Source organism: Hippocampus comes, unplaced genomic scaffold (assembly GCF_001891065.2).
Source record: "Hippocampus comes isolate QL1 unplaced genomic scaffold, H_comes_QL1_v1.1 scaffold261, whole genome shotgun sequence".
NCBI classification, from domain to species: Eukaryota; Metazoa; Chordata; class Actinopteri; order Syngnathiformes; family Syngnathidae; genus Hippocampus; species Hippocampus comes.
Genome location: NW_017805824.1, coordinates 3,476,162 through 3,502,995, shown reverse-complemented (window position 1 = coordinate 3,502,995; position 26,834 = coordinate 3,476,162). Strand labels below are relative to the sequence as shown.

The following is a 26,834-nucleotide window of genomic DNA, read 5'->3' as shown; positions in this document are numbered from 1 at the left end:
ATCCGCTACTTTAATGGTTGGCCAATTCTCCCCTGGTGAATAGCAGAGCAGGAAGCTGTGTGTGTCTACGTGCCAGTCACCTCGTCCTCACCGCCTATCTCAGCCGGGAGTAGGCGGAAGCGATGCTTCACTGACTCTCACGCCGAGAGCTACTTGACGACTAAAGGTGAGAGCTGCTCCATGCAGATGACACTTTTCGACACTTTTAGAAACAGCCACTATGGTGCCAAGTTGTGGATATTCACGGGAATAACCCAGGAAATTACCAAAGAGAAAATTGGTTCTTAAAATATAGATGGGTGAAATAATTTTGGATGGAATTATATTCTGACTGAAGCATATTTCACGCAAATACAGTTGACTCTGATGAAGAGCTCATTGCTCGAAAGGGTTCAATAAAAATGCAGTAGCTTGAGAAGCGGAGATAAATTTGCATTGTGAATGGGACTTCGTTGTTATTCAGTGATAATTTTTGAAAAGGTTGAGGATAGGGAGCTGCTTCATATTTCACCCAGCATTCGTGTTTTTCGGTCAAATGGCTTTTTTGATCAAATGTTTAAAACTTGATATTGTTCTTACAAATAAAGTAGTTGAAATGCCAGGTTTTTAAATCGCTTTATTTTGCATGGATGCCTGACAAAAGAAAATATTTGTATTTATGTTTGAATATAATAGTTTCCATTACGGTACATTCATTCCCATAGATAAATCCCATGGAAAGATCCCAATCTGGAAAGTACTGCCTTGCGATATGAGGCACCAGATTTGTATATATTTTTTAGATTTAAAAGCTTATTTATTCATTTGACTTGTGAGCAAAAATTTCAACAGTGAACTCACTTCACAGCAGTTTGGCAATTTTGAACAATCCTTCAAAAAGAGCCTTTCTTTTGTTTTGTTTTTTTACACTCTCATTTGAAGGTTACTGTGAAGTTAATGAAGGAAAATTACATGTTGTGTACAACCAGAACTTTGCCTTACAGTATGCTAGCTCAATGCTAAAAACAATGCAAAACACTGTCGACAGGCTAAGAAGTAGCATCCTTGTCATGGTATTATAACCCTTTAAGCAAGAGATATTTGAACACAAATGGTGGAGCAACACATGTTGACAGATGACAATACTTACAGGTAAACTGTATATTTTTACCGTTCATTTAATTTCCATCTTTCATAGAAGAAACGTGATGCGAGTCACAAACATGGTCATGGAAAAAAAATGTATCTCAAGGCATGACTGAATTTTCAAAAATATCCATTTTAGCTTCCAATGAAAAGTTAAAGGAAACTTTTTGGAAATCTTTGACGGGGCTAATGTACAGCTATGGCCTGTTTCTCATCAGGTATCAAAGGACTTGTGCAAAATGAGGGGATTTTTCCAAATGTTGAAGAAGAAAAAAGAGGTTAGTCTGAATTGGATGATGTTTTGTGAGTGATCAAAGCTGAGTTTGGTTTCATTTATTCAGTTTTTTGAAATATTTAATTTCCAATTCCGATTGCATGCAGCTGATCCCGCTGATTGGGTTCATGGCTTTCGCCGCGACGGGAGCCACCACGGCATCTATCTACTTTCTTTTCACCAAATCTGATGTCATGTGAGTGGCACGAGAGTTGTTGTTGTCGAACTGTTTTGTTTTTGTGCTTTCACATCAGAGGTTTGATTGTGTTGTTGCATCTGTATTGTTTTCAGTTTGAATAAGACCTCCAATCCAGAACCGTGGGAGAGAGTGGATCCATCCCAGCCCCAAAAGGTGAAAAACTTTCAGCCCATTTTGTTTTGTTGGTGTACACTACTTCATTCGAATTTGAGCTGAGATGAGAACAGAAGTTTCCCGAGTGCTAGTGAAAGCTGCTGAGTCATAGAGGAAGCAATGTTATTGAATAAGTACACACAGTCCAGCCTGCTTTCCAGACAAATTGATATTAATGTCTATGTCTGCATGCTAATGAGCAGCTCTGCTTCTGTGGCATTTTATCAAACCATGACCAAACTCTGAAATGGATTAGAAATGTCATTCATTTGTTCTTGTAACATTTTTTTCAGCACTCTACAGTAGTGTACTTCATGCAAAAAAACATAGTTATAACACAATGAAATAGAATGTACATAATGAAACAAATTTTACATCATGATTAATTCACTATGATTGTGTGGCTACTTTTAATGTGCGAGCTATGACCACTAGGGGACAGTATAATATAGGTACAGTATACAGATATGCACAATGACGGTCACAACTCCTCAGTAAGCAGCAGGAATGTTTGTCGTTGTTCACTGAGGACAAAGAATATATGCCTGTGAGTATTGTTACAGTATCTGTCCAATGTTTAGCCACCATTCACATATCCGCTGCTTAATGGTTATACGGCGGTGACACTGATGATATTCGTTATTTATTTTGCATTGCGTGTCAGCTCAGGTAGTGGACAATAAAGGCAACGTTTTGGTACAACTTGCAGTTCTATTTCTTATTTAATTCGACAATAGACTTCAAGTGGAAATTGGAATGAACAGCTTGTAGCCGATTTTTGGCGGATTTTTCATTCTGCCAGTTTGCTGCCATTGTTTTGTGGTCTTATCTGAAATCTTTGCTCAAGTCTCATTACTTGAATATTCGTAAACTTGCGCCACTCATAAATCAAATTACCTCTGTACTGAAATTTTGGCAAATGAAAAAATACAGCTCCTAAAACTACTGTGCCAGGTGGATATTAAATAATTTATTATTTCTTGTAGAACCTGTCTACTGCCCAAAGGCAGCTGGGATAGGCTCCAGGACGCCCGCGACTCTTGTGAGGATAAGCCGATTAGAAAATTGATCAATGGATGGATGGATGGATGTTTGACCGTACAGAAGGAAGGTTGAACAGTCATTTGGAAATTGTAGTTTACTTTCATACACACGTGGTGACTTTTTTTTTTTAATCTTGCACGTGACAAATACCCCACACACACACAAAAAAAATCTAATACAAAAACGAATAAAAACTTAACCAAAAGCAACATTAAAAAAAAGAAAACTAATAAGAACTAACAAACTTTTGCTAAAATCGAATTAAAACTAAGGCAACTGAATTTAAAAAAAACTAAATAAAAACTAATTATCAAAACTAAATAAAAACTAATCATCATGAAAAATCCAAAACTATTATAACCCAGGTATATTTTAATGTAATCATTATTCAAGTGAAGTTTCCTTTCCTTTCTTTAAGCGCAGTGTTATATTACATCTCTGCTTTATGTTACAATGGCTCACAAAAGTCCCATGAAGTAGAAATAAATGTCATGTAAATTTGACACAACACTTCCAAGTGTGTTTCACACAACCTGGACACATTTGAATGACTGCTAAAATCGGCAAGTACTATTAGTCTCCATCAAATTCAAATCGTGAATCGTGATCCATTTTCTTTCTCACCCCCTTGCAGCTCATCACCATCAACCAGCAGTGGAAGCCAGTGAAGGAGCTGGAGTTGGTGAAAAGTCTCAGCAAGTGAAAGGCACTCTGACCAATCCTGACCTCGAGCGCCGCCCTCCTTCCCCCACCCACCAGTTGAACAGAATCCTTTGCACACCAACTCATTTTTGTAGATAGTGTGCGGAAACGCTTCTGTCTGCTCTTTAGCTGCGCGACTGTTAGCTAGGTCGACCGCAAGAATCGCCCGCAAATCATGCTGACAAGAAGTAGCTCACACAGTAAATGTGGCTGTACAAACTAGTCAAAATGGGACACCTGCAGTGAATAATGTACTGTACGATATTTGAGTGCTCATAAATTATGTATTCAATGAACTGTTGACTATTACTGGTCAGCTATGCCAACTATACCAATGCCTGGATAATAATGTATTGATCTTGCTGGTTAGTCATCGTTGCCACCATCCAAACATACTCTTCAACCTGTTTATGGATAAGTGAGCTGCCAAATTCCACCCAAAACTATTTGCTTAATGATGGAGGACGATCATCACGTTGCCAAAGCCGGAACTGTTGCCTCATCAATGATTCATTGCATCACAACGGAGCTTTCAGGATATCACTTTCATTTCTGCGTTGTATTTTCCCTCTTGCGTTGAGTAGCTGCCTCCGAGCGTGTCACGTCATGTTGTAAAAAGAGGAAGTGCTGAAGGTTCCGAAATGTATTGGAAAGATTCTTCATCTACTTCGGAGGTACATCCATCAAGCTACACCGGCTGCAGCTGAAATGTTATTTAGGGAAACAATAGCAGAGGAGGAAGGATGTAAAGTGCTGGAAGGAATTTGCGGTCTTGTTGAGCGTGTCACACGTAAGGTGGCTTGATCATGACAGTTATTGACTAGTGGTCAGCTATTTGAACAACAACATTACCAAGGTCGAGCTAGCAATTTTAGACCTTATTATTCAGCTTTGTGGAACACTACACAGTTTCCATTATACAACAAATTTTTATATAATAAGACTTTATTATTCATATATATGAACCACCACACTACCCATATTTAGATATCAGTGAGTATTCATCGGCTATGTGAATCACTATACTAACATTTTCTAGATAATAGTTTTAATGAATCACCTATGTGAACCACTATAGTCACATCCTCCTGATAATATAGGCTTTATCCGCCATCTTTGTGAGCCATTACTACCTTTTTAGATCATTATAGAAAGTCATCTGTGTGCACTACTAATTTCTAGATAAACATGGACTTTATTAACCAGCCATGTGAATTCTTATAGGACATATTTCTAGGCAATGCCAACCACTACACTACCAATTTCTTGACACTAATAGTATATATTTTATTGGCTATGTGAACATTACACTACGAATTATAGACTATCAGCCATCAATATGCACCACTCCACAAGCACTTTCCAGTTAATATAAATTGAGCTATGTGAACCACTATATTACCATTTTCTTGATAATTAGACTTTACTGTATATGTATTATCCTATATACGTCATGAGTAAACTGTGATAAAACAGTACTTGAATTGGACCTGTGGCTCCTTTTGAATTTAGGCGTGCGAATACTGTATCTCATGCTCACAACGTGACTTGTCACGTTTGTTTTGTTAAGTCACGTGGGTGTGTGCAAACACTTTCGGTTTATGGTCACACACGGGAAACCCGGACACACCCCATTAACGCCTCACTTGTAAAGGGAAACCTAAGGATGTGTACATATTTGATGAGTTTACGTTCCTTACGGCCAATATTATGCAATTATTTCTGCACACATTTCATATTGTCTATTGAACATTATTCAGATGGAATCATCGATCGTGCCATCATTTTACGAAGGTGCGGATTCTTGCACTGCCTTACAGCAATATCAGTCTCAGCAGCCATTCCGAAGCTAGTTCAGTAAGTGCACCACCAAGCGGACGTTAAAGGACATGACAGCCGATATATAGCGTGTTTAGTTTGCGCTTGTAAAAGGCAAAACCTGCCACAGTCAAATAAGCATTAGTTTTGATGCAGAACGTTTCTTTTTTTATTATTATTTTTTTGCATTGTTAAAATGTGGTAGTAGAATACGTGACTATATTAGCAGCACGTGTGCGTTTCTCGTGAGTCTATGTATTATGCAAGTTAAATACATTAGACATTAAAATACAATTTAGTCACACCCCCCCGAAAAAAATAAACACAAATAAAACACACATACTTGAAAGCACTGTGGGTGAAACAAACATCGAAAGGTTTTATTACAAAACACTGATCCTGATTCGTGTTCCAATAATTAGTACGAGCAATATGAATGTAATTACAATTCGCGAATTCCAAGTCACACTTTCCTTTCAAAACACAGAAATACTGGAGAGGTTGAGTCAATGCTGCAATACTGTCAGTCACCACTGAAGTACAGCAGCTTTCATGGCACTTAAAACACGCCAACTCCTGCCACCTGCAACTTTAAAGACACTCCAATGTCAAGTGTTGACGGAAATTAATTTGAATACTAGTCTAGTCTTACTGTTGAATATAAAGTGACTTCGATTAGTACAGTGAGGTGTCTTAGCTGATTCAGTCAGCTTACTGGCCACAGCTGTACATTGCTGCGAAACAAAGGAAAGTGGTTTGAGCTTTTGTTCCATGTCCTTGCTATCCGGCTAAAGGTCCATGTATGAGTAAACCCTTTGACCTCTCCCCAAAGACAATGAAGTGCAATACTAATCACTTACTAGCACACAATTAAGCCTTACTGGTTCAGGTCTGTGGTACACTCGTAACGCTACCGGCAATACCAAAATGCCTACCAGTAGTTTTGCCTATTGACATGTAATTGTTCTGCTAGTATACCAAAATTACAATACAAGTGAGGACAAACAGCATACTAGTACATGGAGCTTACTAGATATTAAGGTTATTGAACTAAATGCTTAAACAGTGTAATAGAGAGAGTGAAGCGAAACTCAGTCTGCACTAGTAGGATATCTACATGACCACTGAAGCAAAAGTCCACAGTATTTAACATCTGCATGCTACAAGTGCTTTGAGCAAAGTGCTAGATGTTCACCGGTAGAATTTAACGTCACTAGTAGCATGCAGTAACCAAAGTTGTCCTACTAGTGTGCATAAATGTCATACACTAGTACAAAGCAGCCGTGGGGGAAAAAATGCCGAATAACACACAGTTCTGGCGTGCTGAGTTGTCTACTAGTGACAAACCAGCACACTAGTTCATGGACCTTAAAATAGAGAGCAAAGAATGGATGAAAGGATGAAGACAATTTCAAACGGCTTGATGGAAAAGCGTTTACTCGATATCCTATCTAGCTTAAGGTTAGCAAAAGTACTCGTATACTCTTGTCCTCACTAGTCAGAAAACTATTTGTTACTATTAGGCAGTTGGTAACCGCATGCAAATAGTACTACTCGGAACATAGTTCTACCAACTATTTGGGGCTTTACTAGTAGCACCGGTAGTGTACAGATCTCAACTAGAGCACAGTTGTAGTCTTACTAGTGTGCAAAAATGAAGTCGTGACCCAAAAAAACCCCAAAAATTATATACATATGACACAGCTGTTCTACTTGCTATGTTGTTTCACTTGATGAGTAAAATAGTGTACTAGTACAGGGACCTTAAAGCTGGATATCAAAGCTATTGACTAAACGCTCAAACGGCTTCCCATAGATTTAGTAACAGAGGCTAAAGAAGCCACAATAACAAAAACTATTCACCTGTTGCCAAACACCAAGGTGTAAAATAGATAAATAGGCCGCAACGGTGAATTAAGAGAATGTGCTGAAGGTTCACATCCTTTAACTGAACATTTCAATGGTCAGCCAACATTGCCTGAAGAGCAGTCAGTCTTCACAGGCCGCAGTAATCCTTTCGGTAGACGTGCTCGACTCCTCCTATTGTTCCGCGTCATTTTCTGGCGGTGGAACAGTCGGCCTGGTTCTGCCTGAACTTGCCAACACGTGGCTCAGCAGAGATGCACAAAGAGGAAGAAGTGAAAGTAGTTGAAAGCGGAGAGTGTCTTTAAGTGCTGGTCTGCTCACAGTGTGCACAGATGCGCACAGGCCTCTGTCTGTGCGTCTGGACCTGAACCGTGCATCTGGTCAGACCATAGGTGTGGAGCAACAGGTGGCGGGCCTTTGCCTGGACGTCCTCCCACTTGTTGGCACTTAAGGGTGCTGGAAGCACAACAATGCGACATGAGATTGGAAAAGCTGTCATGAAATTAGCAATGGTGAGAAGTCACAAGGTACTGTACTTGGCTCTTTCGACTTCACAACAATCAGTAGGCCTCACTATACAGAGTATGGAGGCATAAAACATTAACATAAAATAACAATAATGCAACAGAACACGTAAAATAAAACAATGGAAATAATACAGTCATAACAAGTATTCCTACATGTTCCATTAGATATTTTTAAATTCTGTGATCTTATTATAGGCAATGTTAAAATTCAACTTTTCTTGTAAGCATATGTAAATCATAGCGGGGGGTTCCATATTTTCTGATGCAATATTGTATTCAAGTCTTTTATACAGACAGTAGAGAAGCTTCCACTTCTTAAATTAAAATGTATTTCTTATCCATGGTCAGCAGAGGGTGTCCCCACTTAAAATCAAAATTGCTTCATTCATTTTCTTCGGTGGGGCAAGTCAGTGTATTGCTGATTATTTATTTTAGAAACAAAGAATGATGAAATTGTATATGTTGTTTTAATTAGTAAATATGAACTGGAAAAAAAAAAACGTTTTTTCAGTTGAGGTTGGTGGGTAAGGAAAAAATGAACACCAAACAATAACCTCTGGTGCTCATTTGAGAACCACAACAACATTTTTATGTGGACCCCTGCTCATAAATGCATGAATAGCCTGAACATGAATGTATGTTGCGCTAAAGCGACTCACTTAGCTGAAGATGCACAAGTGCTGCGGTCTTATCCGCAGTCAGCGCCCAAACATTCAGCTCGTCCACCGATTGCACGTCCTCAAGCTTCAGGAGATCCTCTCTGATCTGCACTGTGTCCAGGTGCCGGGGCACGCCTGGCGGTGCCCAAAAAGGGGAGAACCATGGACATGAGACCGCAATGTCGCACATTTGCGAACAATCTGATACTTGCCTTCCAGCACGATGACTGTTGTGTCGCGTATGATGCGGACTGTGGTGAAGAGAACCAGAAGGGAGAAGATGTAGGTGCAGATGGGATCTGCAAGTTTATACTCGGGCTGAGGAGATAGAAAGCGCCAGAGTGTGGCAGTCAAAGCTGAGCCTTAAGTAACTGCCAATGTTGCTATCATGGTGACAAATATGCATCCATATACTGTACAGTATGCACCAAATGGAAAGAAATATTCCACAATCTTGAAAGGTTGGTGAATTCATTGATTCTACTCATGAATTCAATTTTAATACTAATTGTTTCATTTAGTTTCATTAATTTTCAAAACAGAAAGGAATCATTTTGATGTTAGACAAGAAAATGACATGGTCCTCATTTACGTGACATAAAAGCAGCTCTTGAAATGTACAGGTTTTTTTTCCCTTGATGTAAATTGGTTCCAAGCCGCAAATATTTTGCTGAGTTCACCTACACACCATCATGTTGATGAAAGGACTGCATTTGCATATGTTATCTCACAAAAGCGGGTACTGCTGTCACAATTCTGTATGTATTGTATTATATATTTTCAGGGGACAACACTGAAGATATGTCTTTTGCCATCTTTTGCACCACTTGTTTTTTTCAGTTCTTCAAATAGTTTTTTGCCAAAGATTTGATTTCTGATGAGCATGAACAGATGCAAGAGCGGCGTCAAGGCACCTTGAAGCGGACGATGTAGGCAGCTATGAGAACCCCGAAGCTCTGGAGGAGGTCGCCCAAAGCGTGGATGAAGGCGGCTCGGACAGCCAGGCTGCCGTGCGGCCTCTGGTTCTGTGCCGACCCTGTGGATTGTGACCCCGAAGCGGCTGCCGTGCCGTGTGAGTGACCGTGGCCATGAGAGTGCATGTGACCACCTTGGTTTAATAAGAAGCCCATTCTGAATAGGAAAAAAAAAGGAGCATCTTTTATGTTCAACTTATTACTGTAGTCACAACTCTCACCCACTCAAAAACACCCACGTCTCATTGAGTGAGAAACACACATTCAGACTCACATGAGGTTGACAGCCACACCCACAGCTGCTGTGATGATCATGACATCGCCATCGATGTTGAAGTCTTGGTTTACCGTCCGCTGAACGGCCTCAAAGAGCAGTATCGCCGTCAGGATGTAGATGAGCGCCACACTAAGGACAGCTGATATTACCTCTGCCCCGGAAACAGTTAAGTATCACAGTTGAAGCATTTTTTTTTGGGATGAGGCCCTCTTGGGGTCTGAATCACAGATAGACAATAAAAATAACCACAACAACTTTCATCATGAAGATCTATGTACTTGATTACTCTCTGATCAATCAAGGAAAATGTCAAAAATTGCCTTCTGAATCCAAACCTTATGGATGGTCATTGAAAGGTACAGTAATTGTTTCATTCACATTTGTGCCCCACCCCTTCAGTTTTCACAGGAATGTGAACAAATGATGCTATGTATATTTGTTATAGAATTTCCACAAAATGGCATACTTCAACCTCCTGGGTGGAGGAAACACCTCTTAGTAAAGGAATGTAATTACCATATTTTTTTCATAGATTGGCTGATCCTGCGACTTATACTCGGGTGTGACTTGTAAATAAAATTAGTGCTCAGACTGGCACCTGCTCCCCAACCATGTTGACTTTCTTTGGCCGGTTGATTAATACTTTTGGTGAATCACCACCAGTGGCCAGAAGGTGGCAGTACTGCACCAGAGGTATCCTCCCAAAAGTAAGTGGTAGTCAAAGAAGAAGACACTGCTACATGAATGATTCCACAGCTTTGAGTCACATCTCGGCTTGGAATTGTCAGTTTAGGATCTTGGAAGAAGAGCCTTACCGAGGCGATGCAGTCCAAAGGTGAATCTCTTGGTGGGCGGTTTAGTGGACAGCCACAGAGCCAGCAGAGAGAACAGGATCCCCACCACATCGGTTAACATGTGCACAGCGTCAGTCATGATGGCTAAGCTATTTGAAACATAGCCACCTGAAAGAACCATACAATGAAATCCATGATACTTGGGGACAAGAACAGAACCCTGCCATGACATTGGCTAACATAATACCTACATAAATGCATAAAATTAATCAAATGTTTATTGTGATGACTGTTTTTCATGTTTTAATCTAGAGTGACTGCTTGCAGCACAGTGGCGTAATGGTTAGCACGTCTATGTATCACAGCTGAAAAGTTGGGGTTTGAATACCGTGTGTATAAAAAAAAAACAATGAAACAATCATAAACAGTATCATATTATAAATAATAAGAGAAATATTTAATGAAAGTGTTATTTAAAAATAACACTTTCATTAAATGTATCTGCAAAATATTGTGTTGTTTCAACATTATTATTCATAATAAATTTATTACACATTTGATATATATGGACACACATGCACACACACACACCGCTTGATAATGTAGGTTGGCCAGATTAAAGAACGCAGTGGGCTGTGTGTAGCTATACTTTTCCCACCCCCGACATCGACTCTGCTTACCTATAATTTCAGCCACCATAAAGAGAAAGTAGAGCACAGCTGCAATGACCAGCCTCTTCATCACCTTCCTCTGCTTCATGGTCTCCCTCTTCCTGGTGCAGCTGTCGCATGGGTCCATGTTCAAGCCCGGGCTGCCCAGGCTGGAGGAAGAGTCCAGTAGGGAGTCATCATCTTCGTCTCGCCCCGCCACCACCAGCGTATTGACCGCCACCCCGTTGGACGGAGCCCCTGCGGCGTAGTCCGACATCTCGCCGGAGACCACCACCTTCATATGCAAAGCCATTTGGGCATTTATTTAACATCTAAAGGTCCATGGGTACACCCTTTGTCCTCACTAGTAAGTCCCAGAGTGTGAGTGTGAGCGTGGTTGGTTGTTTATGTGTGCCTTACGATTGGCTGCCAACCAAGTCAGGGTATACCCTGCCTACTGTCCGATGACAGCTGGGATAGACTCCAGCACGTCTTGCGACCCTTGTGAGGTTAAGCGGATCAGAAAATGGATGCGTGGATGTATTCTTTATTTGTTTAACACAATGTCCCAACTTCATTGGAACTGGTTTTGCAAAATGACCCTGTAGTAAAAAAACTGTTGACCTAGTCAAGTTTTTTTCCATTATTGCATACTAGAAGGACAACTACATGTTCCAAGTGAGGCAAAACTATCAGTGGGCAATTTGGGTCCAGGGGGATTATTGTCCATGACACATTATGAATAGTTGGGCTTAGTAGTGTTGCAGCACAGTAGTAAGGTTTAACTGTGTATTACTCAGACAAGAGTGGTAGTAATAGTGGGGGGAAAAACATTACTAGTAACAAACATTCATTCTACTGGTGCACGACTATCAGAAGTGAGGGACTGAAGTCACACGACTTGACTTGAATCATCAATTCTGGGCTTGAGAAATGCTTCACTAAAATTTATCAAAGCCCCGCTTTGATGAAATTACATAACTTTATAAGTTTTGCCTGTTTACATTTGGAATATGTACTATACTATGGTATTTGCTTTGTGTCTGTTAAGCTTTTATTTGAGAAGACAATAAAAAGACAATTCTGAGGCTGGTTTTGGAGCCATAAAAAAAAGCATGATGTGTTACTACAGTGAGTGCTAAGCGGCAAATGTGAGAATACATGTGACTGAGCAAGATTTTATGACTTGACTTATTGTTTAACGGCTTACTTGAATGTTTCCTCAGTAACTTGGGACTTGCTTGACTGTTTAGACTTGAGACTTTGACATGCTAGCGCGTGGGCGAAACCTCCTAAAATTTCACAAAACTATACTTACCTATTTGTCAGTCTCCACATTTTTTTTTAATGATGAACCAATACAAAGTATTAAGAATGGCTTGCTCTCTTTGACAAAGCAAAGTTAATGGTGTGCTTTTTTTTCCTTCTTTTTTTATTATTTTCTAAAAAAGATGTGATTTTTGGAGATGATTCGCACAACACCATGTACATCTCCCACCTCTGCTTACTAGTGAGGACAAAGAAGGTACTATTGCATGCATCTAGGGCTTGATATCGAGGATACTGAATAAATGGATTGCCATACCTTCAGTTTGCTGAATTTGGGCGCTTCGTCTTCCACAAGCTCGTCGGAGAAGTCGAAGGGTGCCGTGTCGCTGCTCATGTCCCATTCGTTACGCTCTCTCCTGAAGGCGGAGCGCACCTTGCTCAACAGGCTACCGCTGGACATCTTTAAAAGTATCCAAGGCTGACTGTGCATACAGGACACTTTCCTCCCGGGTCAATTATTCACATTGCATAACTGCTATGAACACCCACGTTTATTTCATTGGGACCTGGAAGAGATGAAAACAAGAGCTACTGAACAGCATGTACATTCTTACCACAGTTTGTATCTTTAACCTTCAAGCCTTGTTCTATTTTACCCTCCCTTTCAGTTTGTGTTGTAAGCTCAGAAAAAAAAAAATCTGTTCAGGACTCGGTATTCGCAGATACTTAAAACTAAAGACTCAGATTAAGACTCGAGATAAAAAAAAAAGCGTGATCAGGACATCCCTAGTGCAATTTAAATTAGAAATCACACTTTGCAGCCACCAATCAAGCCATTTAAGTAGGTTTAATTGGCTGCTGCACGGTGGCCAGCTGTCTTCAAATCCGGAAATGTATTTGATTGTATTGTGTGCAGATGAAAGGTGAATTTTATGGAGAAATGTGAATGTTTTTTTTTGGGGGGGGGGGGGCTTCGTTGCAGCCCCGGAGCCGGACGAAAACTGTCTCTCCATCTTCAACCAATTGGTCATACAGACGATCTGTTTGATGTTTCCTCTTCAGAGGGAGGTGTTCCTTTTCTCATTCACCAAGTGCATGCTCATGTGGGATTTAGTTAATTTTTTGACATGTATAGTATAGTAGGCCTTTTCGGAAAGTCAGATCTTCTAACCTTGTACTCCTTGTCCTTAACCTTTGTGGAAAATTTAATCAGGTGAAGTACATTGGATGGCACTGTTTAAATGTAATTAAACTCTACTTTTCCTAAATGTAAGTATCACTGATGTAGTCTCTAGGGACAAACTCGGGAAAGTTAAAAGTGCCATTGAGGCACCTTTCCTCAGCATTTTTCGAATTCAAACCACCTTTCCTAAAGTGTGTTATTTAAGATAATTTCTGTTGTGAATTGTTGCTCTGAGAATAAAACTGAATGGCTTGTTCCAAAATTGGAGAAAAGGAAAACAAATGATAACAACGTTGTCAATGGTTCACCATTGGACACAAGTGGTCAGAATAGAACAATATGATCCATTTTATTGTTAACCTCAGTGTATATTGATATACATAAAGTCCGACGATCAACCATCACATTTGGACTAATACGGCGAAAAAAAAATTAAAAGGATGTGAAGGGGATACTAATGGCCTGTATTTCATCCCCGAGAATTAAACACATCCTGGTATGTAAATAGACAGTAAAGAGATCGAAAGTCGCCTTTAATGAAGCAGCTGTGGCTAAATAGTAACAGGAGAGCTCGTAAATGGGAGATTTTGGTCGTGTCAGCAGGCGACAACCGACTTTGCATAAAAATCATTTGACATAAACAGAGCTAAACTCACCTGGCGAAATATTTTCGTGAGATGTCTTCCGGCCAGGCTGGTACATCTTTTGAGTCGTCCGAACTACAGTCCTGACAACTAGGAAAGAAAAGCTGAGCAAATTTACCTAGCAAGTTTGGTGGAGAAGTCTAGAGTCACGTGACCAGCCGAGTCACATGACGTCTGTCAGCCGTAAACAGCTCAATATGTAAATCTCGCCGATGTCTTAGCAGCAACTGTTCTCACCAAATAAACGCCCGAAGTCGTCGCGGAAAAGACATTCAAACGGGTAATGTGTTGTAAACGTGTTTTGAACGCTCATTCGTGGGATATGTGGCTCGTAAGAGAAAAAACAAGTCCGGTTGGACACGCTGTAGAAGCAAATAGCTAGTTATACTTCTTCCGTCCGTTCTTTTTGCAGCGACATGTGACGCACGCAACGCTGTCTGATAAATTTGTTTAAACATCTGATTTCCTGCGGTCTTTTACAAGTTGTCGAGTTAACTAATATCCATGTGTCACGCACCATTAGTCGACGTCACCCTACGAATAGCAGCAAACTACTTGGTCGCAGTCTGGCCTTAGTTGTGACATGTTGTCCTCCTAGTGTTCAGAAATGTCATACACTTGTGAAATGAACCTAACTAGCAAAACATAGTCATTCAACTAATGCACCGAACTCTCCAGCTAGCTAATTCGAGGAAGGACAATGGACATTAAAGCGGTATCACGCGCATGCTTTTTTGCCATCACTCGTTAGACAAGTTGGGCGCACTGGGACATTTTGTTATCTTATGTAGTCTAGTTTGCCGTTATAAATTACCTGTATTTCCTTACATTCGTTATCGTGTTTGAATGCTAATAGATGAGTTACTGCATATTCGTTTGTCAGTGTGAGCACAGGGGTAGGCAACTCTCGTCCGGAGAGAGCAGAAGTCCTGCTTGTTTTAGAAATTCCCTCTTCCAACACACCTGATTCAAATGATCAGGATCGTTATCAAGCTTTTACAGAGCTTGCTGAAGAGCTGCTCACTTGAATCGGGTGCATTGGAAGAGGGGAAACTAAAAAAAAACAAGCAGGACTGCGCCTCTCTAGGACTGGATTTGTCTACCCCTGTACTCGCAAATGTTTTAAGCTGGAATGGTAGCTAATATGATTGATCAGCCTCGTGTGGGTTTTTTTCGGGGTCAAATAATTATCCTACTGAATACAGTGATTTTTGTAACATGGTCTCACGATTGTGTACATACTTAAGCGTGACGTTGATTCTGAGCCTCACAGTTTTAAATGCATTGTCGTCATGGAGTGGAAACTATGCACAATTGCAATCCATTTTTGAAGGGGCGTCAATTACTAGCATTTCACTGTAGTAGGAACTTGAATAAAACATCTGATTTCCTGTCACCTTTTTCAGGTTGCTGAGACTTGTAGTCTATGGAGGGAATGAAGGATGAAGGACCCTCATCTCAGGATGAACCTCCACATATCGAAGGTGTGTAATTTGATACCTAACCTGCACACACACTACATGTTGTTGACTAGACAACAGTTTACTGCTCTTCCTTGCAAGTGGTCCAAATCTGTCTGATTGGGAGGCATCTCTATGTCCCAATTTTTTAATTGGAATTAAGTCTGGACTTGAGCTTGGACTTTGAGTTTTTACGTGTGAAGCCTTCTTGTTTTTTTTTTTGGTTGTTTTTTGTTCAGATATAATAATAATAATAATAATAATAATAATAGTAATAATAATCATCATCATCGTCATTCAGGTATTGAGAGAGTATTTTAGTAACAGTGCTGTACAGATCACAAAAATCAAGTACAGATATAAATACAAACGCAATAAAAACATTTCAAAAAGACAAAAGAACAGTTGAGTAAATAAAAGCACAGGGACAAGCCAAATACAACAACATGCCATTAAAACAGAGCAACAACTATGAGATAAATATCACAGTAAAAAGGCTTTAAAAACTGAACAAGCTTGCTTGATGTCAAGGGGGGGACAGCATTCCAAAGGAGAAAGCACAAGCTTGTAATCTTTTGTGGAAATCAAATTTCCAAATGTTAGTCATACCAGACACATTTTCTGTCAGTTGCCCCACATTAGTTTATTTTGTTTGTAATGGAGGTAAACGTCTGACTAGCAATGCAAATTTGAACATTTGACTTCATCTTTCAGATGCACAGCTGTCGGCGGAGGACCACATTTCTGTGGAGAGCTCAGTCCCTGTAGAAAATGTGTTTATAGACAAGGAAGCTGTGTACAAGCTGACAGAGGGCTTGCTTTCCCACTACCTGCCTGGCCTGCAGAACTCGAAACGCACCCTCCAAGAGCTCACGTGAGTTGATTGATGACCCCTGATCGTCGACTCATTCTTCATTGAGTACAGTGGAATCTTCTAAGTTGAACATAATCCATTCCATGATGTAGGTGGAGTTCCAAATTGTTCTTATTAAAACAAATGTTCGCACAGGAAGAAATACTAAGTGGAATCGTTTTGCTTTTTTTTTTTTTTCCGGGTTTAAACTGGCACCATTATAAAACTTAATTAACCATACAGATGCGGTTTCAGTGAGACATTTTTAACTGTCATACAAGTAAGGAAACCATTTAGCCTTTGTAATATCTGAACTCTTCCATTGAAAGCAGCAGTAACAGGATGTTCTTTGTATAGCAATCCTGTTACATAGGAGTTGTTTACTGTAAATGTATGTGGCACGGTGGCTCTCAAACTTTTTACATCAAGTCCCACCAATTTTCTTTACATTACTATGTTCTATGCAGCCCCACTATCCTAACCACAACATTCCGATTAATATTGCATTTGTGGAATAGAAGTTCCGCAGTAAAATCAGGTAAAAACCAATCACGGCTCACCTGTTCACTGAAGCTCTGCTATGATTGGCTGTTCACTGAAGCCTGAGCAGCTGTGATGTCATTTTCAGTTGACAGCAAGTGGCAAATGGCCGCTCCTTGAGATGGCTAAAAATGTGGATTTTTGCTGCCTAACTCCTATTCCACAAACACACTATTAATCATTATACTATGTTTAGACTAGTGGAGCTGCATAGAACATATTATTGTCAAGAAAAAAATTGGGTTGACTTCCCCCTTTAAAAAGTGTGCTTTATATTGTGTAATTGTGCACAGTTTGAACATCAACAACTCTGCACTTAAATATCAGACGATGAAAGCTATTGCATAATGACTATTCAAATATATTGCACATAAGTTAAATAACTGCCCAAATAAAAGATGAAAGGGTAAATATAACTGAGCTGTACTTGTTCCGCCCTCGCCACGTCCCCGTTGCGGCTAGACAGACAGATAACTCCTTCAATGACCACACCCATTGATGTTTCTTGCTATTTATTTAACGTTGAGGCGAGTCAAGAAGGTGTAAAACCGAAACAGACACACATAAAACACTTAGACGTTGTCGCAAATAAAACAATGTGCCCCACTTGTCTGACACATGACGAACGTGTGGCTACGCTAGTGTTGTTAACGTTAACGAGCTCATGCACCAATCGCTATGCGTAAATGCTAACCGTAAACAATTACAATGTCCCTCAAATGTGAATATACGGCGAACACTCCCCACTAAACTAATAAAGTTGCATAAATCTACAGAATAAACTTATGTGCAACAACATCCGGTGTGCCCATTCACAATTAAGATTAAGATAAGATATCCTTTATTTGTCCCACACTGGGGAAATTTACAGTCTACAGCAGCAAGATTGTGGGTAGAAAGAAGAAAGAAGGAAAAAAAAAACAAACACCGTTCAATTAAGTGCAATATAAATACAGATATGGATAAGGTCGCAGTGCTATTTACAATTGTTTTTCACATCATTTTATTTTTTATTCAGCAGCCTGACAGCAGTCGGTAGGAACGAGCGGCGGTATCTCTCCTTCTTGCAGCACGGGTGTAACAGTCTCTGGCTGAAGGAGCTACCTAGTGCTGTCAGGGCGGGCTGGAGGGGATGGGAGGGACTGTCCATCATAGCTTTTAGCTTAGTTAGCATCCTCCTGTTGCCCACCTCCTCCAGAGTGTCTAGGGAGCAGCCCAGGACAGAACTGGCCTTCCTGACCAGTCGCTCCAGTCTCTTTCTGTCCCGGGCCGAGATGCTGCCTGAACAGCAGACAATGCCATAATGGATGGCCGAGGCCACCACCGAGTTATAGAAAGTCTTAAGGAGTGACCCCCTGAACCCCAAAAGACCTCAGTTTCCTGAGTAGGAAGAGTCGGCTCTGTCCTTTCCTAATCAGGGTGTCCGTGTTCGTAGACCAGTCCAGTTTGTTGTTTAGAAGAACACCTAGGTACTTGTAGGAGGTCCCCCTCTCTATGTCCATACCCTGGATGTTCATCGGTGCTGGTGAGGACTGTTTCCTGCAGAAATCCACAACCAACTCCTTAGTTTTCCTAGGGTTGATCTGGAGGTGATTCTGCTGGCACCAGTCCACAAAGTCCTTCGTCAATAACAATTGGCCTTACAAAATAATGCAGCTCTGTAGCTATAGAAACAGAAAACAAATGTTACATGGCTCTTCAGGATCCAGAATAGTACTGAACGAACAAATGTTCTGTTCTGGATTAAGATCAAGTTGAAGCCATTGTCACAAGCGGACTTATATATTTTTACATGCTCTTCCAGACAAAATCAGCTCATATTGTTGGACACACTGGACCAAGAAGTCACCAAGTTCCAAGAATGCAACGCCTTACTTGACCTGAATTCACTGGTACGTTTGACCCTCACTTGCACCAGTTTCCCCACCTCACAAGGTCAGGAGATGTGTTCCCTCATCCAGTTTATTGGCTTTTACAGTTTACAGAGGCCAAGGTTTACCATAACAAACTGGTCAATATCAGGAAAGAGATGATTTTGATCCATGAACGGACAACAAAATTAAAGGTAATTCTTTGTCTTTGAATTTTCCTTTAAAAGAAAAGGTAATTCTTTGTCTTTGAATTTTCCTTTAAAACATCTTCTTTTACTCCTCAAAGACCGTGCTTTTTGTATGACTTACGTCACCGCTTGTGCATGTGCATGTATAATGACGTTTTAGAATTACTTATTGTACTTAGCTATTTTGTAGTACCCCCCCCCCCCCCACCTCAATTATGATTTATCTTCTCCTTGTGTCAATGGCGAGCAACCGATTGTTTCCATGTGGTTTCAGAAAAGAGCTTTAAAGCTGCAGCAGCACAAGCAGAAGGAGGCGCTGGAGAGGGAGCACCAGCGTGAGAAGGAGCTGGAGAGAGAACGACAGCTTATTGCCAAACCAGCTAAAAGAACATAAGCAGTATGGTGTTTTTGCATGTTTTCAGCCCATTTTCTACAACGCAACAATAATGTACATAGCTGCTAACCAATGACACTTATTTAATTTTTATTACTTTAGGGACATTTTTGCTTGTACTTTGAGACAATCAATAACATTTAAGGAAACTCATTAAGAGGCCAAAGTGACCATTTTAAAGTCTTGACAGCATCCAATGTTCTGCCTGGTACCCAGCCTTTTGTTTCTCTGTATTAAAATCTACCACTCGTTTAGTTTTCAGAAATACGAATGCAGTATTCTCCACCATATGGTGGCATATCTACTTGTCAATATTCTGAGAATTGCAAGAAGGTAAGCAGAAATGTTGCAGTATGAACACCTATTTATGTACAAAATGAGTTGAGAGTACCGTAAATGAAATCATGATTGTGTTCAAATACGAAAGTCCAGTGAGCTTAATGCTAACAAACAACGCAAGACGCAATAGATGGGCGAATGAATAGCATGGTCGAAACAGAAATGATGGTCCATGACATTAACACAGACAATGGAACAATACTTAGAGGTATATTTTCTTTATCAACAGTGAAACCTAAATTCTGCGCTGATTAGCCCGTATGTCTGTTTTAATCAGCCCGCAGATAGGCTAGGAGTAGCACACTCACAATGAATTATGATGCCCAAACTGTGTATTCTATTTTTGTGGTTCTCAAGCTTTTCACACTAAGTACCACCTTAAAAAAAATAAAATGAATAAATATCAAATGTTAATGTACTGTGAAAAGTTAAAAAAGAAGTACTATACTGTATTGAAAAAGAGGCAGTGTGCATAGCTATAAGCTTTAATCGATGTTTGATTGTAATGGATGTTTTTAAATGTTGTAAATTGGGTATTTATTTTGATTTCCCATAGCACTAGAGATAAACCACGTCCCACAAGAGGTACTTCATACCACACTGAGAATGACTGTTCCATTTAATTATGTCATAAATATGTTTTTTAAGTACCACTACTATAATACGATCCAGTACTCTCTCTCACGGATTGACTGTAATCATGTGGTATGCAGCTGTGCACAATGCAAAAACGTTCTGTAACTTTTTTTTTTTTTATAGACCCATCTTTTTTATTACCGTAATGAACAAATAAATAGCAGTAAAAATCAAAGTCTCGTACTTAAAAACCCCCCCCCCCCCAAGAATATATATATATTTCCCCCACCACGTATTTTATTTTTTTTAAGACACTAACAGGCTACTCCTGGGTCATTTGCCTGAAACAGTGAACATTGCACTTAACTAAACCAGTACAATTTGTTGCTGTTTGTGGAAGAGCCAGGTAGTTTTATTTGAACACTATGCCAACTGCCTGACAGGAGTCCCATTTTTAAGATGCTTGTGTCCACATGTTCAACACCTCTCTCTCCTGTGGTTGAGAGGAAAGATATTTCATCTGTGCTGTATATTGCACATAGAGCACATTTGACAATAAAGTTGACTTGAACTTCAACTAATCTTGTCATCTAAGATGCGTTTTTGCCAGTAAATTGAGAGATTTTGAAATCTAAATTGGAGTAAAAAAACAAAAACATGTTTCTCAGACAGAGAGATAGACAGTTTAAATGCATGAATTCTTCCATACAAACAGTGATGGATTAAACGAAAAGACGGTGAGTTGCTAATATTCTATTGGTATTCTCAACTGTCCAGCCCTAAAGATCAATCACTATCCTGTCTGTTTTTGTTGTCGTCGAGATAAAGTGTTACTGGGAATATAATTTTTACTGGCCATTGAACCCCTCACATTATAAAGTCTTTGTTCAAAAATGACTGTTGTGTGTCATGTTTGACTGCCAATAGTAAAATTACAATATAAGTACACTACTCACAAAAAGTTAGGGATATTTGGCTTTCAGGTGATATTTATGGAAAATGTCAAAAGTTCACATGACAGTGATATATCATGAAAGTAGGACATTAAAGTAAAGGGGATGCACTGGTGATTTCCTCATCTCAGACAATTCATTGAAACAAATGTTAACAATGATGTGTGCATCACAACAACAAAAATCAACGTCTCAATAACTCGTCATGTGGCCTTGAGCATCAATTACAGCTTGACAACAACGTCTCATGCTGTTCACAAGTCAACCGATTTGTCTGCTGAGGCATAGCATCCCATCTTCTTGAAGGGCGGGCCTCAGGTCAGTGAGTTTCTGGGGTGCAGAGTTACGAGCCTCTACAAGGCGACTCAGCTGATCCCAAAGGTTTTCATTTGGATCATGCGGTTTCTCAGGGCATTGTTGACAATGTAGCGTTCAGCAGCATTGGATGTGACCAACGGACATCCACTTCGATATCTTTCTGTGACTCTTCCAGTCTCTATTTCTGTTGCAACCTGCTGATGACAGTCTGTGACACTCTGAGCTCTGTGGCCACTTCCGTCGGAGAAGGTACTGTTGATCCATTATTAGGTTTCATCTTAGTCTCACGGTGTCAAAAATGTGAATAGCATGATGAGGTCGACTGTTTAAACACCAGCTCTAATTGAACCAGGACATTTATTGGTCAGTTCCAGGATTGCCACATTAAGCTCTGCTTGAGAGAACAGCAACTTGTCCAAAAAGTACTGAAACATTTAACAGTTGGACATGTGCATTCAAAAGCTTTGAGAAGGTCACATGAAGTTCACCTGAAAAGGTTTGAATGCGTTTAATTCTCGTCCTGAAATTTCACCTGAAAGCCAAATATCACTAACTATTTGTGTGTAGCGTTTACATTTCCTTATTTCTTGTTTCATTCGGGCAGATAATGTGAGGCAATCAGCATTTGACAGTTGAGGCGTTGCAAGTTTTGTTTGCAGGTTGAACCATTGGTTAATTCTGCCATCTAGTGGAAGAGCATTGAATTGTTCGGCAGAAAAAATAAAAGATTGTGTACAGTACATTATGTGTAGTAAATTGTATTTTTCGGCCTATAGGGGTGAAAAAATACGCTGTAATTTTCCGTAAGACACCTGATGATCTTTGACGGCACAGTTGTAAAATAATAGAACACACGGGCCTTAACTAACGTAACCTTTTGCAAATTTCCCATCCATAGCCCAGATCTCCAGTTAATCCAATTCCAATCTAATGCGAAAACGGGAGTGTGTTTTGAAGGAAGAGAGGTGTTCAATATACCGTAAATCTCGGTAGCCGTTAACGTTACTCAAAAACACTAAACATTCAAACTTGCTTTAACAAAGTTGACAGAGGTGGTAGCCAATCCCTGACCAGCACAACACATCAATCATCTACAGATTTCAATAAATTTTCTACGTGTGTGCGTGTGTGTATTTCCATACTTACATTTGGCGTTTAATCCAATCGCAAAAGGCCGTACACGAGTGCTGTTGGATGCAATGACAATGTCAGGACAGAAGATGTCAGCATGGGCATTTAAGAGTTCCTCAATGGCAGCTCAGGTCTGAGCGCTGATGTAATTTCTTCTACCGCGGTGGTTATTTTTTTTCGAGTAGAACGCTTGCTCACTAAAGGCCCGATTTCACAGAACTTCACTGATACAGTCAGCTCAAGTGCTGATAAGTATGTGCTCCTTTTAGTCTTATAGCCTTGCCCTTTTCACCTGATCAGTGGCATGCTTTATTTTTTTCTGTTACAGTGGTGCGAAGTAACGGATTTTTTTTTTTTTTTTTTTTTTTTTTTAGAAACGTGCATATTTAGATTTTTCAGGTACTGTATCTGAACTTGAGTATTTTTCTGACAACTTTTTACTCATTATTTTGGAAAACACATCCGTATAACCTAGTTCTTACTTTGTCAAACTAGGCACCTTACTTTTGTCAACATCCTGAACATGACATAAAAATACATAGAGAGGTCCATATGACCTTGTTTAACAAAAGAGAAAAACTATGTCCAGCAGTGTAATTTTCATTGTCAAGTTTACAAAACCAATATTATGATTGACAGTAAAAATTAAATTCAGTCTGTAATTTTTCCTTTTCTGTCAGTACAAGAATTGAATTTGCTTTGACCTTTCATTGCAGAAAGTGTCTGGATTTCTACTACTTAAGTACGGAGCGGGAGCCCCCCCCCCCCCAAAAGACAGCGGTTTTCAAAATGGTCAACTAATTTCTGCCACCATTGTTTTATACTGGCTAAAAAAATGTTTTTCTTCTGTTGACAGAAAAGTAGGTTACATTCCTATGCGTCCCAACATAACCACGTGTCTACTGGAGCCCTGCCAATTCACATAAAGCTCCAATTTTCTACCCCACTGCTACTGCTAGAAACCAATACTGCATGGTTCACCCCCGCCCCGCCTTACTTGGAGCTAATAGTGCCCCACAGAGTGGTCATGGAGGGGTTCAGACTAGGGATGTATCAGCCTTAACTCTGTGCCGGCGAAGGCAAGATGCCGAAGTGAAAACTGTCCCTTTCAATGTGGCCACTTATCAAAGCACGTCTGTATTTGTTTGTGTGTTTTTAAATGCACTTCCTTAGCATATGGATACCAGAAAATCTGACCAGCAACACAGGAGCTGTTGAATTTATGAAACTGTGTCAGGAGAATATGAAGATTCATTTTAAATATAGGACAGACATTCAGTTTCACATCCAGATCACACATATGCAACATTGTCATGCAATTCCAAATATGGAATCACCTTTTTAGAAGCTTTAATATAAATGCAATTGGATTGCAGGGTAGCTACTGAAAAAGTAGCTCGTTACCTCAACATAAAAAAATTAATCGATACAACGCATTTTCAGTGCTGGTACTGATGCAGTTTGGCAAATAGTGATCACTTCTCAACAAAAAGAGCTAACACTCCTTGCTTCAAGTGGTTTATTGGTCACTCCAGTGAAATATGGACAGTATTTTACTCTGTGGACAGAACGAAATTTGAACTGCACCTGCTCTATTCAGCCTTTGGCCCCACACAACAAAACAGCAACTGTAAGGAGATAATACCTGAAGCACCTTTGAAAAACAACAGTCAAATCCAAAATACTCTATGACACCCAACTGACGTTTACTCAAACTGACACAGAAAAAAAGAGAATTAAAATATGATGCAGTATATTTAAAGTGTGCATCGGAAGGAAAAATATAGATGGTTTATCAAGAAAAATTGCATTTTGGTTACACTGGTTATATTAAAGCATGTTTAGAATACTGTAGCTCAGTGATTCCTAATTAGTGTGCTGAGCAATTTTTTATATAAAATGACCATAAATTAGCATTTTGTGCATGTTATTTTTATATTAATAATAATTTTTAAAAAGTTCCATGTGCTTCCTTTTCAAATAATCAAAAAAGGTACGACAGTATATGCTTCCTTTTCAACTTTGTGCATCTGCTCCTCAAGGGTTTCTGCACACTCTTGGCATCGGTGCCATAACCCTTTAAGCTATTTGAACATAAACAGGGAGCAACAAAAGTCGATGGAAAATATAACAATACTCACAAGCCTATTCTTTATCCTCTGTGAAGAATGGCTACCATTAATATGGCTTATTGAGCAATTGGTACTGTTTCCTTTATGTGTGTCTGCATTATCTATTGCTACGGTAATAATTTGGCCAAAAACTTTAATTCTTTACATTCTATTTAATTATGTCATTACTGTTTGTTTTCACAAATAGGTTCAATATTTAAGGGTGTGTTTTTTTCAAATAAAAAAAACACATTACAAATATGTTTTTGGCGGGGAGTGAAGGCTGGAACAGATTAATGACATTTCTTTTCGTGTCATTGTGGGAACATGATTTGAGAGTCTTTTGAGTTCTTAGCATGGTCACGGAACATAATTTACGGTAAAAGACAGACAATAGGTGTCATGGTATGTGTACTATTCCGCAAGGTTGTTTTTTTCTCCCCCATATAAAAACACCACTGTCTAGAATGAGTCAATTAGACACTCTTCTTGCAGGCATGGGTGGACGGCATCCTGAGAGGTAGACAGTCTGGGTTGCGTTCCTCCACGTGTTTGGTTTTAACCCGTCTCCGCTTTTAGAAAGTTGGCTGTCAGAAAAAAAAAAAAAAAAAAAATCACAAGCCCCCTCGTTTCACGAAGCCACAGACATGGAGCAGGAGGAGATGATGAAGTTGTAGTGGCAAGGGCTTCCTGTCTCTGTAAACAGTGATTCAGACAAACGGCTGAGGAGTAGGAGGCTGTGGTCTGCTTCAGACTGGCAGCGCCAAGCCTCTCCCAGAGCCACCATAACAGGATATGGTCCTCGGGCCCACACTGATGACGGCTGCGTGGTGTAATTATTTCCCTCAGGTTTTTACCATTCGGTCGGTGTGGCGGTATTTGCGCACGCTGTTGTTTGGCCTTGTGTAGAGTTTAACCGATGTCTCTGGAAAACATATCGCTTTATGGTGTTTTTGACCGACGTGACAGCGAATGAGGTTACTTACCCTCTCTCTTCCTCACCGCGCCTTATATAACTTCATACGCATGTCTGGCTTAGAGGACAGGGAGAACATTAGTAATTCAGTGTCCGTGACTCAACAGATGCTTCAAAAATAGCTTTTTCATCAAAACAGTTTGCTAAGTAACCAATGGGATTTTTCAAAACAGTATAAATAATCTATAACCAAAAACACTGCACCTGTAGTGCAGTAAAATTTTCTTTGTTTTTGTTTTGGTGGACTGCAATTAGCATTCATATCCTAAGTTACATGTTTACTACCCTATTTAATTATACCCTTGTTAGGTTTTCATAGCGTATGAAGCACTTTTTTTTACTGTCTTGAAACGCATTTTTAAAGTAATACAAAGACATTTAACAACATCATATATTGAGAAACAGCAAAAGCAATGGATCGACGAAGCTTTAAGGTTGACCGGTCCCTCTTATGTTTACAGTGAACATCCTGTTTTCACAAACAAATAACTTTACCATCTCACAATATACATGAATACGTAGGCCGAAAGATGTACGTTACAGAACAAACCTACAACCATCCCTTTGCTCAGGTGTAAAGCAGGACCACAGACAATTTAACAATGAATAATCTTCCATAAAAACTATGTTAATCTTGAAAAAGCTGTTTTTACTCCTCTTCTTTCAAATATCAAAGTATAAATCAACAGTAAAATCACACCCCAAATAAACTGGCAGGCAGAAGAAAACATAGTTATAAAACTGGACAAAAAAAAAAAATCAGCGAAATTACAAGACGTGAACCTGGAAACCACGATGGATGGGGTTTACTGTAATCAAATATAATTTTAAAATACAGTTTTTCTCACTGCATCAATTGAAGGCCAACTGCTACTGGTGTGCACTTTTGCGCCCGAGGGAGTGACAGGAGGTTCATCCCCCAAGGTTTTAATATGTCTATCTATATATATATATGTGTGTATATAT

General features: G+C 39.7%; 3 protein-coding genes and 1 long non-coding RNA gene across 7 annotated transcripts; 2 read left to right on the top strand and 2 right to left on the bottom strand.

Moving 5' to 3' along the window:
- Positions 1-41: 41 nt before the first annotated feature.
- cunh15orf48 (chromosome unknown C15orf48 homolog) lies at positions 42-4,986 on the top strand. 3 transcript variants are annotated; one of them, XM_019886742.1, is made up of 5 exons: positions 42-166; positions 1,344-1,403; positions 1,507-1,595; positions 1,691-1,751; positions 3,430-4,986. In XM_019886742.1, exons 2-5 carry the CDS (start codon positions 1,365-1,367, stop codon positions 3,496-3,498), a joined length of 258 nt encoding a protein of 85 aa, XP_019742301.1. In that variant the 5' UTR covers positions 42-166; positions 1,344-1,364; the 3' UTR covers positions 3,499-4,986. The 3 variants fall into 3 exon arrangements, with proteins under 3 accessions (XP_019742301.1, XP_019742300.1, XP_019742302.1); XM_019886741.1 differs by lacking the exon at positions 42-166 and adding an exon at positions 173-270; XM_019886743.1 differs by lacking the exon at positions 42-166 and adding an exon at positions 226-295.
- Positions 4,987-5,670: 684 nt separating this feature from the next.
- LOC109525884 (uncharacterized) lies at positions 5,671-20,745 on the bottom strand. The gene is made up of 3 exons (XR_002170221.1): positions 20,735-20,745; positions 13,590-13,594; positions 5,671-5,898 (listed from the first exon to the last, which is right to left on the bottom strand). It is a non-coding gene; the product is annotated as an uncharacterized LOC109525884 (long non-coding RNA).
- On the bottom strand, positions 6,739-14,291 carry slc30a4 (solute carrier family 30 member 4). The gene is made up of 9 exons (XM_019886738.1): positions 14,171-14,291; positions 12,648-12,897; positions 11,093-11,357; positions 10,434-10,580; positions 9,616-9,769; positions 9,282-9,498; positions 8,580-8,685; positions 8,368-8,502; positions 6,739-7,637 (listed from the first exon to the last, which is right to left on the bottom strand). Exons 2-9 carry the CDS (start codon positions 12,819-12,821, stop codon positions 7,483-7,485), a joined length of 1,353 nt encoding a protein of 450 aa, XP_019742297.1. The 5' UTR covers positions 12,822-12,897; positions 14,171-14,291; the 3' UTR covers positions 6,739-7,482.
- On the top strand, positions 14,316-21,267 carry bloc1s6 (biogenesis of lysosomal organelles complex-1, subunit 6, pallidin). 2 transcript variants are annotated; one of them, XM_019886739.1, is made up of 6 exons: positions 14,316-14,438; positions 15,565-15,642; positions 16,333-16,492; positions 18,816-18,903; positions 18,990-19,076; positions 19,345-20,827. In XM_019886739.1, exons 2-6 carry the CDS (start codon positions 15,585-15,587, stop codon positions 19,462-19,464), a joined length of 513 nt encoding a protein of 170 aa, XP_019742298.1. In that variant the 5' UTR covers positions 14,316-14,438; positions 15,565-15,584; the 3' UTR covers positions 19,465-20,827. The 2 variants fall into 2 exon arrangements, with proteins under 2 accessions (XP_019742298.1, XP_019742299.1); XM_019886740.1 differs by lacking the exon at positions 14,316-14,438 and adding an exon at positions 15,077-15,293 and having other exon boundaries at positions 19,345-21,267.
- The last annotated feature ends 5,567 nt before the right edge of the window (positions 21,268-26,834 follow it).